We start from the raw sequence: 17,341 nt of genomic DNA on the forward strand, positions 1-17,341 counted from the left end.
AAAGAATTAGATGGAAAGCTACTAACAATTATGAAATACCTGAACACTTAACTTTTTAAATATTGCTATTAACAATCTAGAAAGTATAAGTTTGCAGCACTGTCCCTTCCAAACTGATCACTATTATGTCTTCTAGTCATGCCACCAAGCTATCTCTGCAGGAGTTCCTATACATACCAAAATGGTCCAGCGGAATCACGTGAAGACAGAATAGTAATAGTGAAAAACTCTGTTTTGTTTCTATTTCATCACTAAGAACTACCTAAAATCAAGAGGTTTATCTCATTGCAGACAGCAGGGCTGGTCCCAATGAATGAAGGAACATTGATCTGCAATTTGGGCAAAAAAAATATAACACTGAGAAGTAACAAAAAAGTTCAGCAACCTTATACTGTACTAATTATATGTGCCTACTGGTTTCCATAGTCACATAAAACACAAAAATATGCCTAGGCTGCCCTGTTTTACAGTAAAATGATAAGCCACAGAAACAGTTAAGATCAAGAGCATGGGGAGAAGCCCCCCACATACTTCTGTGTGTAAGCCCCAGCAAGCAGAATATGAATCCTGGGGCACCAATAAATTTAACAGCATAGTTTTAAAGGCAAGACCACTTCTGGCACAGTAGTACACCCGATGATCCTTTTTACATCTAAACCAGCAAGAACTTCTTTCAGGAAGGCAGGGGCAACATTTGTTTCAACAGGCTCCCGCTAACACCCTTGATTTTCCACAGTGTTCTGTGCCTGCTGTGACACTGAACTGTGGCACCTGCCAGGGCTTGGCTTATCCCCTTGGCTTTCCTCTGACAGCACTCTGTGGAAACCCCAGTACTGGGCCAGAGGAGGAGAGGGCTGAGACAACACCTGGTGACGTTGATAAACAAACACGAGCCAGCAGTGTGCCCAGGCAGCCAAGAAGGCCGATGGCATCCTGGCCTGTGTCAGAAATAGTGTGGCCAGCAGGACCCTGTACTTGGCACTGGTGAGGCCATGAGGCTTGGGCCCCTCACTTCAGGAAGGACATTGAGGTGCTGGAGCGTGTCCAGAGACGGGCAGCAAGGCAGGTGAAGGGTCTGGAGCACATGTCCATGAGGAGCTGCTGAGGGAGCAGGGGCTGTTTAGCCTGGAGGAGGCTTGGATGAGACCTTATGGGTCTCTACAACCACCAGGAAGGAGGGTGCAGCCTAGTGGGGTCAACCTTTCCTCCCAGGCAAAAGTGACAGGACAAAACGAAGTGACCTCAGGTTGCTCCAGAGGAGGTTTAGGTTGGACATTAGGAAGTTTCTTCACAGAAAGGGTGATTAGACACTGAATGGACTGCCAGGGAGGTGGTAGCCACCCTCACTGAAGGTGATAAAGACTGGACGTGGCACTCAGTGCTGTGGTCTAGTTGACACGGTGGTGTTGGATCAAAGGCTGGACTCGATGATCTCAGTGCTCTTTTCCAACCCAGCTCATCCTGTGACCCTGTCACTGTGCCACCACCGCCATCCGAACTCCCCGCCGACCGCCCGGGACGGCGGCTCAGACCCTCACGCTCCCTTCTCTCGCGAGACCTGCGCAGAAGCCTCGCGAGAGTTGCCCGCGGCCCCGCCTCCCCGGGCGGGGAAGGCGCTCGCTGCGGTTTTTGCTTTTTTCCCGCCGCTGGCGCGCGGAGCCGCCGGGAACCAACCAGGTAACGGCGCGCGCTCTCCTCATCCTCCGCCGGGGAGCGACCGCGAGCGCGCCGCCCCCGCTCCGCCCCGGGGACGGGCCCGCCACGGCCCCACCGGCCCCGGGACCCCGTCGGGCGCTCCTCAGGCGCTGCCCCGCCTGCCCGAGGGAGCCCCGTTCTCTCCGTCTGGGAGGCTTCCGCCGCTCGGGACAAGCGGCGTGTGGGACATGCCATACTGCTCCTCTGGCGTCCCGGCTGCGGGGTGTGACCCGAGCCTGGCGGGAAACTCCCAAGTGTTGGTCATGGCAGGATTTCCCAGAGCATCCCGGCGTGTCTATCGAGTGAGTTTTATGTGCGGTGTTGGTGCAAGAGGGAAAGGAGAGCGAAGTGCATCGCCGGGAAGTGCAGCAGAGTTGAGTTTGTAGGAGCAGCCGGCGGGGATCAGGGCGCCGTGTGCTCCCCAGAATCCCGGAGGGGCGGTGTGGCCCCGGCTGAAAGGTATCAGCACCGATAAGCGGCCTCGGCGCCTTTATCGGTGCTGATGAATTCCTGGAGGCAATCACTGGTGAGGCCGTGGAAAGCTTGACGGTGCCGGAGGGAGTTGGGTTGTGGAAGAAGAGGGAAATAAATGGACGCTTTCAGGTGGTTCTATGAAAGCGGCAGTCGGCAGGATAGCAGCAGAGCATGACATCCGGGAGAGGGGCTGGCTCTGTGCATCCACCCCCCAAGCAGCTTCCAGTGCTGTCCCTGCCTGCAAGTGTCCGTACATCCAGCTCTGGCGCTTTTACCCCCTAAGGACTGGAAAGCGCTTCCTTAGGGCTGGAGACTAAGCCGTCACTTTTACACCTGTGCAGCTGCCCAGGCCTGTCAAAGGCTCCACTTGAACGCTTCTTGCGGGCCCTGTGCTTTAAGGGAGGTTGAGCACCTGCAGGAAGCAATGTATCATTTTGGTATCTTTGGGCAGATGAAGCTTGGGTAAATGCCTTGCTATTTTTTCCCTACTTGTAGTCGGTTGATGCACTAATAATTTGCAGAAACGTTGAGTGGGTTTTGTGTATTTTTTTTTTTTTTGCAGTCATCTTGGGGGAAAAAAAAACCCAAAACAAACACTACGGACACCATTTATTGTCTAGAGTCAGGTGACTTTTCCATGGGGTTGAGTCATCTGACAGACTTAAATCTGAAACAGTAAGTGAAAGCAAGCGTGTGGTTTTCAGTGCCCTAGTGCTTGACAGAGAAAAAGTTTGATCCTGAAACATCTGTTGAAGGTGCAAAGCAAGAGTTTAAAAGTCATTCCTAATTTCACTAGGCAATTGGTTCCACAAAGAAGTGTTGTAAGATGGCTTAATGTGGCTGCACACAAAGTGGAGCATTTCAGCTGCAAAGATGCAAGCAAATCACTGTTCAACTTCTGTTGAAGACTTGTAGGCATTGCTAATTTCACAGGGTAATTTTATTTTCTATTAAGGATTTCTCTGAAGATAGCATTTGCTAATATGAAGCCATATCCTGAAATAGGCACTGAATTTGCTATGGACAGAGCAGGTTAAAGCAAATGTGGAGCTGCTGGCTTCATTATTGTAACATTTAAATATCCTTATACTATAGAAAACATACAGTTCGAGTGTTACTGTTGAGAATAATATTTTGTTCCATTATTTTTATTCCATTGTAAAGACAGCCAGACTGCAAAAAAGGTGACTTAAAACAGTGCACAGAGAGATGAGACAGGAGAATGGAACCAAAGCCTGCAGGCCCTACACTTGGTTACTGACCACTGGACTGAACATTTTGCTGTGGTGAATCTGGGGGACCAGCTAAACCAGCAGCTGCATTCAGATACTCTAAGTTGTTTGAAGGCTTTCAAGATAGGAAATGCAGCTTCTTGACTAATCATAGGCCTTGTATCATCTGAACTACAACTTATACCTCAAAAATTTGAGAGCAAATTGTTCCTTCCATTTGTTAGTATAGGCATGGTGGTTTGCTTGCTCAAGTTGCTAATTTAGGGATAGTACAAAATATCTTTTTTTCCTTACTGCATTTTATATTACAAGGTCATAGAGATAGCGATGTCCACCTGGTAATTACAGTCCCTGTTCAGAAGTGTTTGTTTTAAACTGACTGCATAAAAATGGGGAAAACTTAGAATGTCCAGTTTCACGCAGGGAAACTGAAGGACAGAGATTACAGGAGTATTTCAGTATTGGACACCCAGTGCCAGTAGAATTGAATCTTGCCTTGGCTCAGAGCCAGATCTGAGTACCATGCTTTGTCTGTAGTTTGCCTGAGGGCATCATCTCTGTAAAAAAACCCCTTTTTTTGGGTTTTTGAGAATTACGGGTAAGATTATCCTAAATTTTGTAGGCAGTCAAGCTTCTAAGATAGAGATAGCTGACTTTGATTGTTCTTCTCAAATATTAATGTTTTGGCGATTTATAGATTTTTGTGGTTACTCTCCAATTCTTTTTTTTCATCAGGGAATGGGAATCATTTTAATATAGAATTGTGAACACTTTAAGGGGATGTGAGCTTTTCTTTACAAATGCATGTCGTTTGAATCCAAATTTATATAAAGGATGTGTATAGACAAATCCATCTCTGATAAAACTTATGACAAATTCTATTGCTGACAGCCAGATTTTGGTACTATGGCTTACTTTTGGAAAACAGGAATTTGGTATTACTCTATCTTTAGATAAGAAAAAAAAATAAAGACTCTTAAGTGTTTTAATCTAATTTTAAGTTGATAGCTTTTTAAGGGAAGGAAAATTCTGTTAGTTTGTAATTACCTGCAGCAAAATACTTAGCAAATATTAGTTTGTAATTACCTGCAGCAATACTTAGCTTTCAGGGTGACTGTCACTATGAAAGTATATAAATATATATCCTCAACAAGGATAAGTAAACTTTGCATTTCATCTATGGCTACAAGTTATGCTCTGATAAATTCAAATGTAAGTGTTTTCATTCTGTTGTTACAGATGTACACCCCTCTTCAGAAACAGTTTTATAACTATGTAATTTAAAATATCAAGTTTGAGAGTGAGCCAGTTCTGCAAGTCAAAGAAACTGGGAGCAGGAAAAAGCAATATGAATGCATCTGGAGGAAGCTGTGGCAGCCCTAGTTCTGCAGAACCTGCAGGAGATTTCTTCAAAGAACTGTGGTCCAAACTGAAGGAATGTCATGATAAAGAAGTACAAGGTAAATCATTGAAGGTTGGGTTTCAGGTTAAAGTTGATGTTTGTCAGTTACCACAGGAAAACTTTGAACCAAAATACTCTGCATGGAACTAAATAGATTTTTAATGTTTTCAGTTATGCAGAAAGTTGGACCTGATGATTACAAATGATCCTTAGAGATTGACCACCTAAGCCTGGTTTAACAGGATTAAACTATCAACACACATAAATGATTTGCTAGGTCAGTGAAGAAAAAGTAACACAATGTTACATGGAGTCTCTCCTTGCCTACAAAATATCTATGTGTTACTTTACCTTTAATGGATTGTGATTCAAATCTCCAAACCATGTAATTCAATGGATTATTTTCTTTTTCCTTTTGGCTTTAGTTACTTCAGATACATTAAAATTATTTGCATTGTTTATTTCCCCTAACTTATGCAAAATCACACTGCAGATTAATGTTACTGAAGTGAAAATCATTTCTTCAGATTTTAGTGTTCTACATTTTCTCAACAAAATTTGTAATGTTTTTATAATTTGATTATTCATACATTATGTGACTTGTAATAACAATTTTACTACAGATTGGCTGTTAGTGTCTCTTCATTCTTCAGTAATTAAAAAAAGATTAATTATTGCACTACATGAATTGCTATTGTAATATTGTTTTAAAAGAAGCATTCGTAAGGGCTTTTTGCTAAAAACATTAAATAAGTTAACATTTTGTTCTGCTAATCTAAAGTCACATGATCCATTCTTTTTGGATGGAATTGAAATGATATTAGACTGTGTCTTCTAAGAAGTTTTTTCTTATGTATGAAATAGTATTTATATTAGGCTGGAATAAAAGTAGTTGAGTTTTTGTGATTTAAGAGCTGTAGTTATGCAAGTGGATCTTTACCTAGGGCATTTTAATGGTCTTGGTTGTTTCTGCTAACCTCAAAACAGTTTCAGGTCTGTCCATTTTGGCCCAGTTAGACCATCACTTCTCGGTTTCAAAAACTCTTGGAGATTGTTTTATAATTAATAAATGTTACATGCCTCCTACTGAAAGTCTTGATTCAATTATTTGCAGCACTAGGCTGTGACACTTTGTTGTTGATTATTAAAAAAACTAGACCAAACAAGCAACCAAAAAGCATATACCAATATGGCAACTAGAAAAAAACTCTAGCAGACAGTAGCATTTCTTTACATTAACATATGGGCTACAGTTTTACAAAAAAACACTTTTTTTAATAATTATTTTTTAAATTGCTGATGGTTCTTTTTGGAGTGGGTGTGATGTCAACCACAGATAAACACGGAAGTACTGACAGAATGGGATCTGGCAATCTATGGCATGTCTGAACAACAAAAACTTAACAAACAAAAAGCTCTGATGTAGAGACTTATGTTAAGTGACCCTTTCTCTAGTTTCTTGGGGTGTGCAGCACGTGATTTTCAAGTTTGGGTTTTCTTTATGCAAGCAAGATACTCTTTAGAATGTGTGCAGGGTGTGGCCAGGTAATTTTGCCACCAGGCAGTCTTTTTCATGCCTAGCCCTTTGTCAGTATGTCCCACACTGTGTTAGGTAAAATTAGGTATTCCATGATAACATCAAAGACATGCCTGAAGGATAGTTAATTTTTTCAGAAGGTGGGGATCCTCTTATAGAAAATGGTACTGGAAGATATTTTAGAAACATCAAACACAGACTTGCCTAGACTTTGCTTGTTTCTGAAGTCTATAAATAAGAATTAAAATTGACTCATGAGTTTCCAATCTGAATGTCAGCAAAAATTATTTTAAAGGTGGTAGAAGGTGGATTAAGGGAAAGTTAGTAGTTGTTGGAAAAGCTTCTTTCATGTACAATGTACTGAACACTGAAATGGTGGAATACTTATTTAAAATCCATGAAAAGTAGAATTTATGACACATGAACTTGACATGGTCAGAAATGCTATACAAGTTGTACCTTTAAAATGTAGACTGAAGAATACTTTAAACTCATGCAAATTGAAAGGGATTTTATTGAATTTCAGTATTACTATATTGTAAAGGGTGTGTTTTTTCACCATTATGTAAAGAAATCCAGCTTCTTGTTCTTTTAAACTGATCACTTCCAAAAAGATCCAAATTTTGGCCTTCTTCAGCTGAAAGTAGCTATTATTTAAGTTAAATTCATTATGAAACAATGGGTAGAACACCTACATCCCAGTTTCCAAAATACTGGTTATGGTCAGTGTTAGTTGACTTTTTTCATAGAGTTCAGAAGTGCTTAACAACTCAGAATAATGGTCATTAAAACTCTTTGCTTTTATTTCCTATGTGTGGGATACTTCCATAGTGCCCAGAAGATTCAAAGGAATTCAATAATGCTTTTTGTAAAGTGATTTATTTCTACAGGTGGTAATCCTTACCTCTTGCTTGAAATAATTATATAGATGCTTGCTGCATGTGGATTGAGATGGTTTCTGAGGATTAATTTAAATCTAAAACTCTGTACTAAAAATATATATTGGCATAGAAATGTGAGCAGTGTTTTACGTACAAGAAATTGCCTAGTTTTTTTAAATTATTGCCTACCTCTGAAAAGCAGAAGATATCAATGGACAAAAACTGTAGTCATAGAAGGAGAGACTTAGGAGGAAAGCAATCTCATTGGTAGATTGCTGTAGGAAAGGAAATGGCTGGAAGTTCCTCAAAAGTAAGTAATTATAGAAAACAGAGCTGGAAGGGATTTTAGGAGGTCATCTAGTCCATCTCTGTACCCTTGAGGTAGGATTATGTCTGTGTCATTGCTGACAGTAGCTTGTCCAACTTGTTTCAAGAAATCTTCAGTGATAAAGAGTCTGTGGTCTTCCCAGGCACTGTCAGCATTGAGGAAGTGCATTTAATGCTTTTGAAAATTCATCAGAACAGAAATGATCATAGCCATTAATTGAAATATTACAGCTATATAGTCTAATCACATAGCAAGTTTCATAAAATAGTTTAATTAATCTGCCTAATGATAGTTTAAATAAAATCTCTGTTGCTTTAATAGGTGTAGAGTGTCATTTACTAATGCACTTACAAGCTTTAGGTAATGTAGATTATATAAATCTACAGCTTGTCTATTCCATAAAAATATTGTGTAAAAGATAAAATTGAATTGGGAAGGGACATAGTGTAGTTCCACAGAGTTTTATGTGCTCCCTATGTTAAATAAGGAAATCTGAAAAACCCAAGCTCCTTAAATGAGCATGCTTAAAAATCCCAATGCTCTGGAAAAGTAAAAGGAAGAGACTACAGCAGATGGAGTAATTCAAGGCTCTTGGATAAATGTATCAGGCTGGTTTCCTGCCTTCTCATTGCAGTCATTTGAACTAAGAAAAAATGCAACCTTTAAGTAACTAGTTTAGTTCCTCCTGAATTCAGGTGGGAGAGGAGATAGTGTTACCTGTAGCACAGTGCTGGGCCTTTTGAGCCCTGCCTCTTCAATTGGTTGCTCAGGTTGCCAAAGTTACAATCCTAAATACTTGCTGAACAGACTACCTGTTCATACAGGAGATGCATTGTTGTGCAGCTTCATTCCTTCCGATGGGCGTGGAGCAGCTTTAAAGCAAGCTTTATAGGGGTTCTAATTGCAGATGCCTAATTGACTTGATGAATAGCAACTGCTTAAAAAAATAAACCCTCTTTCTCTGCTGATCTGCATGATAGAACATAACTTCTCACAGGTGCTGAACACTTGGAGATAAAAGAAATCTTGCTATATTTCCTCATAATTTTTTTAAGTAGTCTGTCTGCATTTTTAACTCATTGTCTCACTGGCATCTTGTAGCAAGTATGGGTTCACTGAGTCTGTGGCTGGCTTGACATTTTAAGTGGCCTGAGGAGTGAACCTTCTCAGGCAATTAATTTTTCCCTTAGAGCTATTCCTAGTTGAGTGTGGTAGTGGAGAAAAAAAATAGTCTGTTAGCTGCCTTAACCTACATTTTCTATAGTAAGATGTAGTATCAACTCCGTATTTAGGCTAAAATTCAAAATAGTCTGAAGTTTTCTTACAAGTGTTCTGGTTTTATAAGTTTATCCTGCTATCCTAAATGCATAATGCTTTTGCAAGAGAACTTAAAAGACACCTAATGTTCAGCCTGAAGTTGGTAGCAACTTTTCATAGTTAGAAGAAAATAACCGTGCTAGGAAATGTTATTTTCTGATGGATATGAAAATTTCTCTTGTATTTCTGTTTAAGAAACTGTTCTGTCATTGGGGTCTGATTATTTCTGTTTATTTGGAATAGGAATGGCCAGCTTGTGTGTGGGTAATATCACATAAATTTCCATAGCACTGTATCCCACTTGTTGAATTGTTTTGTGCACAAATATCTTCTTGTCTCTATGCACATACAAATGCACCCAAGACCTTGCAAGCAGATTGGCTGGACAGTGTTCTGTCCCCTGGGCTGTCAGCTGCCCACTCCTGTTGAGAACATCAGTTATATTTGAAAACCTTTTTCCTTCTGCTCAGAATATAGAGTTAGGAGTGTGGAACTCTTATGGGGGAGAAAGGCCACAGATGAAATATCATTCATCAATTCACCTTCAGGTAGTCCAAGGAAGCTTTGACTGAGACAATCTGGTAGCTCGTCTCCAAAGAAGGATGTTGTCCTTCTGTGCTTTAAAGCCTTGAATCACATCTTTTTAATGTTTCCTTTATGCATATACACTGTAAAGCATTTCTCAGTTCATTGATTGGATGCTTCATTTCCAGTGTTGTATTATGAATTTATGTGCACACAGAACATATTTTATGCTATTTCTGTGGGCATAGTCAATGAAAATATATTGACAGTGCTGGCTATTCATGTGTGGTTATTTCACAAAGGTGTTTGTTTACTTGTGTAAGTGGAAATCTGTGTGTTTGCTTAAGTCCTTATTTCCTGGAGATCACAATGACTATATTTGTTTCCAAGATCCTGTAGAACACACTCAAAAAGTCCAGAAGGAACCTTTTTCTCTCCAGGTTATTGACATTTTTTGTCTCTCTTTGCAGATAACAGTGGTAAACGGGGAGTTAATTTATTGTCTCACTCATTTTTTAAAATCAGAATTCTATAACATGTAATTCTTCTTTCCACTTTTCAGGCTTACAGCTGAAAATATCTAAGTTGAAAAAGGAAAGATGCTTGTAAGTACTCGTCCTAATGATTAATTTATTAAAGGAGAGTCAGAGTCCCATTGATGAGCTGCAATTCTTGTAAGATCAATTAAGGTTTCATGGATTCTTTCTTTAGAGGTGTAAAAAACTCTGCTTACTTTAATAATTCAGCTTAAGTTATCTGCAGATGTACAGAGCTCTTTACAGGATGTGTTATTTCTTAAGTATAATTTATAAATTAAGTAGTTGCTCATTTTTAATCTGAAATGATGAAATTATCTCTTACTTTTGATATTAACCTGCTGTATCATAAGTTGCTTCCCTGTTCTGGAGTCTTAAATTGATCAGTCAGTTTTCTAGATGAGAAATATTATCAGTGATGTGACTGAACAAGTACCAAATAGGTTAGTTGTTGTTTGTTGGAATCTTTCTACAGCTGCCACATTGTGGATACAGTACTGTTACATAGGAGGTCTTGTTCTCCTTGCTGCATCTGAATACATGGGGTTTAGTATTTCAAACTTGGTAATAAGCTGACAATGAGCACCTTATTTTGTATCCCACTCCAGCATTGGAGCTAATGACTTGTAAACCCTAGGTCAGAGACCGGCCATTATGCAGTGCCTTCATAGCCACAGAGTCTGTCATGTTTGTCAGGCGCACTGAAATTTTAAGGAAAGAAAACCCAACCAAAAGCCTAGTTATTTCTGTTGTTTTACTGTCTTCATGGGGCATTTTACAGGGTTTAGGTGAAAGGCATGCAGTATTAGTGTACACTAATATCTTCCTTATTTATTGCAAGTGACTTAATGCCATAGAATGACATCTAATTGACAAGAAACGATTTTTAAATTTGCTATTTTAAGCCTCCTGTGAGTGGTATAAACAGAAAAATGAGGGGATTATTTGTGGTTTTAGTTTTTTTTTTTTGTTGGAGGGATTTTTTAATGTCCTAAACATCAGGAAAATACAGCCTGCTTTTGTCAGACTTTGAATTTTGCCATGGTCTGGCTGTACTTGGTTAGTGAACTGAGGTAAGAGAACTTTAACATTTTGTGTTTCCCAAGTAGAAGTATAAGCCTTAAATGGTCCCTCATGCTGTTTGCATGTAGCTGTTTTATAGGTTGCATATGCAGTTGGAATGGCCTATGTGGGCCTGTGTGATAATACAGAAAAATAAAGCATCTGTACGTAAATTACAGTTTATTAAATGTGCTTGTGATTGTACACTGTAGAAGCTTCCAGCTGTCCCATTCACTTTATTACCTATGATTGCTAGTTTCTTGAACTACTGTAATGCCAGCAATATGAAAATGTGGTTAGCTAAACATATGTTAAAGGGATAGTGCCAAATGAAAAGTTTGTTTGTGTAAAAGAACTGTATCAAGTTAGTAAATATGTTTTCATTTCCTGCTGTGTTTGTGTGTGTGTGTGTGCACTTAACAGCTTTTCATGAGCCGATTTCATGACTTCCACAAATAATCCATCTCAGGCACACTGAAAACAAACAACTGCTTTCATGGATATATACAAAGTATTCCATGGTAGAAAGAAGAACTGGAAATTTCTCAGAAGTTAGCCACAGTCATGTTACACAGATTCAGGCACTTAGCTTTTATTGAACATTAATATTCCTGTAGAAAATAATTGTGTGGTTGTCACTCGTACTATGTTTGCATCTTGAAGAGATGTTGTGATCTGATAATAACATTGAAAGGGAGCTGAAATTGGGGAGTTAACATGACTATTTTTCCTTAGCTCTTTTAAGGAGAAAATATTCTTTGTCAATTAATTAGTTCTGGTTTTTAGAGAAGGTATCTTCTACAACTGCTTCTGAGCGTTTTGTAAAGAGACTTCTTTTGTCTTTATACATATTATGGGAATACATGCTCTATAGAGAATTTCTTCTTGAGGAAGTAAACCTCTAATGGATCTAAAGACTTCTCAGAGATTTCCAAACCTAATGTGGTTTGCCACACTGCATAATTTACTTACTGATATGACAAGAACAAAACGACCTTATTGTGGAAGCTCCCATTAGATTCCCCACAGCTCCACAACACAGTAAAGTGTAAGAGAAGTGTTTGAGTTTATTCTCTGAAATTGTTGCTTGAACATTGTTAGCTTTTATGTCTTGACTGTCATTAATTCTAGTTTTTACCTGAACAAAAGTTATATAACAGAAGATCACCTGTATTATGAATTAGAAACTAGCTGCATCTTTCCTCTGTCATTTGTAAATTATTAATTAGAAACACTAGCTTTGTGTATCTTCAACATAATGTTTGTGCTCATGATAATCACATTTCCTGAGGATATGAAAGAAACATGCCAGAGAAAATTCTCTAGTGAAAAAGTAATTACTGCAATTTAAAGCTAGAACTAATTTTTCCTCCTTTTCTTTTCAGGGATGCAGAGAGGCTTGAAGAGTTCTATACCAAAAACCAACAGCTCAGAGAACAGCAAAAAGCACTTCATGACACTATCAAAGTTTTAGAAGACAGGTGAAGTAGTGTCTTCTGGCTTTTGAGTTTGTTGAGTTTTGCTCTCGCAGAGTAGCTCTGGATACTTTGCAAGTTGAGTTTATTGTGTTTTGGTGTGGCATTATTGATTTTTGTTTTAGTAAGCCAGTCCTTTTCTAATGCAATCCAAATAGTGTGTTATAGACAAAGGTGTAGAATTTACATTTTTCTGAAGAGCAATCAATAAATATATAACATATATATTTATCTCATCTATATAATTAAACATAAAATCAGTAATGAATAAAAATAAATAATTTCTGTTCTATTGTTATCTTCAAAGTGCTTAGCTTGTTTAGTTCAGTTTCAAAAGAATTTAGAATAGAGCAGCTTGGAAGCAAACAGACATTTTCAGGTTTGTTCTTTTGTATCCATCTTTGTACAGTTAAATTTTATATTGATCAAGATGTAATACAAGTACAAAACCCAAAGGCTATATACTATGTTGTGAAACTAATGAAATAACTCACTAGGAAATGTTTCAGTTTGAGGGGGTCTTTTTTACCAATTGCCTGTTTTACCTGAATTTGATTATAGGTTCCATCTGTTACCTTTTTTTGGACTTAGGTGTTCTCCTCACATATTGATCCATTCTACACTTTCCTAATTTGTTTCTGTTTAATCTGGTGCAGCAAAGCAAAACAAATAGACATGAAATTACAGTGCATTTTTCCTTCTTTAAAAACTATACCTGTTTTGGAAAGTATATGGTAAATTTGCTGTTAATAGGCTCTCAGAAACTTTCTGGGAACAGGAGATCATTACATAGTAAATGATTTTCCACTATTCCAATGTTACCTCAAATTTTGAGCTGTGATACTCTACTTTTACTTTCAACTCCATTTCTCTGTGACAGGCATTAGGGATAAGCTTTAGCCATGCAGGTAATAAACTTTCATACCATGTTAGTAGACAGGCATTCATGGTCTGGATGGACTTTTCTAATCCCTTAGCAGATGAATTACTCACATTGTGAAAAACAAAAGAAGTATTTCAACTGACTTAATACAAGGAGATTGTAATGCTGTGTTTGTTACACATTCAGATAAGCTAGTATGAAAAGGCATTTCAGTATTTTACGCTTGCCATAATTCCACAATATTAAAACACCAATAAACAGGTATGGGGTTTACTTCCAATATTCAGCTGTGAAATTGGAAAGTTACATAGTTTGTTTAGTTGGGATTTTTTAATACTTGATGTAGTAGCATCAGCAATGGAGAACTTTTGACTAACTGGTTTCTTATTTAGCAGGCAAAAGAGAGTCTGGTTTTCACTTTGGTAATACTGTTAGCTTTTTGCTGTGTACCAGAAATAAATATATTCCATTTATCAACTATAAAATGAGCACATATTTCATTGCATGAATGAATGTGTCAGGTAAGATGGAGTGATTCTAACCAGTCCTTTTCTGATCATGGATGTATTTTAAACAGCTAATCTGAACTGTTAGAGACAGTGGAGTCAATGCCTCTCATGAACTTCTGTATCCACTTAAAATTATTGGTGCTTAGATGAAGATAAAGGGTTTCACATTTGCTTGGCAGTTGTTAAGAGTGAAATTACTATTTGTCCTTTTTATTTTATTATTTTGCTTAATGACAGTACATATCCTTCTTAAAAGAGGTAGTAATTCTATTTAGTGAAGTGATTTGCTTATTTGTATTTTCTTGAATGAACTTTACATAAAATGGTGATTTATATCCAACAGTATTTTTAGTAGGATGCCTTACAAAGGATTTCAGCGGCAAGGTGTCACATGCTCCACTTTATTATATAAAGTAATGCATGTTGCTTTAGAAGCATCCAGTACTTACAATCATTTATGCAAATGTTAGAGCATATAGTATTAGATCGTTCAGAAATCTCAAAACATTGCTATGTGAATGTATAAAACCACAGTACTTAGTGGTGTTCTGCACAGCTGTCAGAAGTTCTCTGGTTTTCATTGTTCAAAAGGTCTGTTAAACATTGGTATCTGCTTCATGCATGGCAATATTTTTTTAACAGAGGGACCTTTTTCTGTTCATTTTATTGTAGATTGAGAGCGGGGTTATGTGATCGCTGTGCTGTAACCGAAGAACATATGAGAAAGAAGCAGCAAGAATTTGAAAATATCCGGCAGCAGAATCTCAAACTTATAACTGAGCTTAGTGAGTTTTATCCCCAAGCCTGAAGACAAAACATGCTATTTTGTAAACTGGTTCTCCAGTTATTCCTGTAACTTGATATAATTTATATGGGGTGTATTTAGTAAGCCCAGAAAGTTCAGTCAGGGGATACTTAACTGTACAGTCTGAAAATATGTAACATACCAGTGACTAGTCATTTGACCCACCTTCTTAGATTGAAGTGCTGATACTGAAAGTGAACTGACGTGGAAAATCTTACACTGTAAAGTAGCTACTTTAGATAAAATGTGACTGCTTCTGTTTATTCCTACAGCTAGAATGATTGCCAGCTTTCCTAAGAATACACTGACTTCAAAAGGAACTGGTGATTGCAAAGTATCAAGTTCAGACAGAAGTGGATCCAGCTTGTGTCCTGTAGTTGATCTTGGACTTTAACTGCAGTAAACCCATAACTGTCACATAACCAACTGACGCCACAAAAAATAGCTTTATACCTGGCAGCTTGTAGCCAGCTCATTTTGAAATCAAGAAATAGTACATGTGACACAAATTACACTGTTTGTTTCAGGTGATACACAAGCAGGACAGAAATATGTTCATAAAGAGAGTTTGGAAAGATTGGTTGTATAAAGCATACAATAATAAAGGACAGAATTTTTGAATGTTAATGGTATCCTTACCATTAATTATTTTGTATCATTTAATTGTCTTTATTTGTCAAGAACAAGCAGACATTAAATGAGATTTAAAATACAGGAAATGCTAGACAAAAAGTAGCTTTTTGGTGCTTAAGTAAATTGTGGAAATACTATGCTAATACAGAACACATCAGTGTTTTAAGGACTTCTAATATTGAGCACTTACATAAAATTATTCTGAGTTGTGAGTTTAATGATGAACAGCAAACAGGGTACAGCCAATCTCTAAATATAGCTCTGAACCTTAAAAATCAAGGTGGCACCTATTAGGTACAAATCTTGAGCTGTGACACAACAGTAGGCTCCCATGGCTTTGGCTTGAGATCTGTAGAACAATGAAAAAGATAATTTGAGGAATCTAGAGGCAAAATAGACAACAGCAAAATAAAAGCAAAAACAAAAATTAAAGTGGACGGAAGAGTTGGAGCTATCACTATGTTAGTTTGAGACAGCGTGGAAGAAAGGCTTAATGGTTGCACTAGTGGCTAAAAGCAAATTCAAATTGCTTTGTATTTCATAGGTTATCCTTAGTCTAAGGTAGCAATTTTGTCCATGGAGGCAAGTGAGCAATTCACTCATCTTTACAACACAGTCTCACTTGTGTGTATGTGGACAAAAGTAATTAATGATTGTGTAGAACTAATGTTGTGATACAGTAATTGTGTCACCTCTGCCTTTTCTAACATGTCATTTTACTACTTTTTAAATGACTAGCTTGAAACTTAATTTTTGTAAACCACAGAGAAGGTGCATGGTATTACATTTTACAATTGGTTCTGTTTCCTTCAAGGACAAGATTATTTTGTTAACATGTGTATATTGATTTTTTAAATACTTTTTTCTATAAATTTCAGTGAATGAAAAAAACAACTTACAAGATGAGAATAAAAAGTTAACTGAACAGTTCCAGCAATTACAGAAGGAGCTAGAGTAAGTTTTGGGTTGTTTGGGATATTCCCCCATTCCTCAGTAGAAATGTCTGGGAATATAAATATCAGCTTTTAAGTCTTTAAATCTTGTTTCCTCTTTCTGATAGATAGACTATGATAAGATAGCCTACAACGTAACAACATAAGCCCAGCTGCCTTCTGTTGTGCAGATTTTTATTTTCTTTTATCTGTGTGCATCTTGTTTTAAACTGGGAGTAAAACTGGGAGAAGTGAATTTATCATAGAAATTTTTCTTGACTTCTGATCACAGTGCATAGCAAAGCCTTACATCTCATGCTTTTATTCCTTGGTTGCCTCTTTACCTTATGTTTCCTCCTAGACAAAGACTTCAGAAAAGTAGTTACTTAAATAGTCAAAAAGTCCCAGGATCTTGCAATACATTTTTAAAATAAACTTATTATAATTTTGCAATTTTAAAAGAAAAATACTATAGTAAATTTTGAAAAAAAGACATAGAAATAATGAGCTACAAATTGACTGAAATTTTAATCTGCTATAGTAAGAATGTGCCATCTCATGTTGTTGTTAATATGTGAATGTGGTGTACTGTGCAAGGCAGAGGTAGTGTTCCTTTCTTGTTGTGGTCTGACATCATCTGAAAATTATCTCACTTTTCCCTATCTGTGACTAAGTTGTGTACATGCCTGGGAGAAATGGGACAGGATGTGTGGACTTGATACAGAAGGTTTTTTATGCATGTGGCTTATTTCTTGTCTCTGTCAGAATTCAACTTCAGTAGGGAGTGAAACAACTAGAGTTCAGTTCAGAATGACTGCAGCCCTATTCCTTTGTATTTCTTGGTTTGTCTCCCATCTTTGCACCTTCATTGTCCTTTCTTTTTTATGTATGCATTTAATTTTCTTGGGGTAACATACTTCATGACCTGAGCTTCGACTAAAAATCTCTGGCCAATGCAGGAAAGCTGACAATGACCAATGTCACAATACGTTATTTGCTTTGCATGTTAGGTGATCATTTAAATAAGTGCAGAGTTGAGTGGATGAACAGTAATTTACAAGGATGGAACTGCAGTTTTAATACTACTGCATTTGGTTGGTTTGGTTGAGCTATAG

The 17,341-nt window shown here is 37.8% G+C and overlaps 1 protein-coding gene across 2 annotated transcripts in view; it reads left to right on the forward strand.

Moving 5' to 3' along the window:
• Positions 1 to 1,575: 1,575 nt before the first annotated feature.
• The window catches only part of RBBP8 (RB binding protein 8, endonuclease), a 34,482-nt gene continuing 18,716 nt past the window's right edge, over positions 1,576 to 17,341 (forward strand). The window contains exons 1-6 of one of the 2 annotated variants that reach the window (XM_071418212.1): positions 1,576 to 1,677; positions 4,641 to 4,861; positions 9,954 to 9,996; positions 12,375 to 12,470; positions 14,529 to 14,641; positions 16,173 to 16,248. In XM_071418212.1, coding sequence (XP_071274313.1) covers positions 4,750 to 4,861; positions 9,954 to 9,996; positions 12,375 to 12,470; positions 14,529 to 14,641; positions 16,173 to 16,248 — 440 coding nt within the window. In that variant the 5' untranslated portion in view covers positions 1,576 to 1,677; positions 4,641 to 4,749. Of the gene's footprint in view, positions 1,998 to 4,640; positions 4,862 to 9,953; positions 9,997 to 12,374; positions 12,471 to 14,528; positions 14,642 to 16,172; positions 16,249 to 17,341 lie in introns of both variants that reach the window. The other variant, XM_071418203.1, reaches the window with a different exon arrangement.

This window comes from Agelaius tricolor, unplaced genomic scaffold (assembly GCF_023055355.1).
Source record: "Agelaius tricolor isolate 1412-34295 unplaced genomic scaffold, bAgeTri1.0.p SCAF_2, whole genome shotgun sequence".
Lineage (NCBI taxonomy): Eukaryota > Metazoa > Chordata > Aves > Passeriformes > Icteridae > Agelaius > Agelaius tricolor.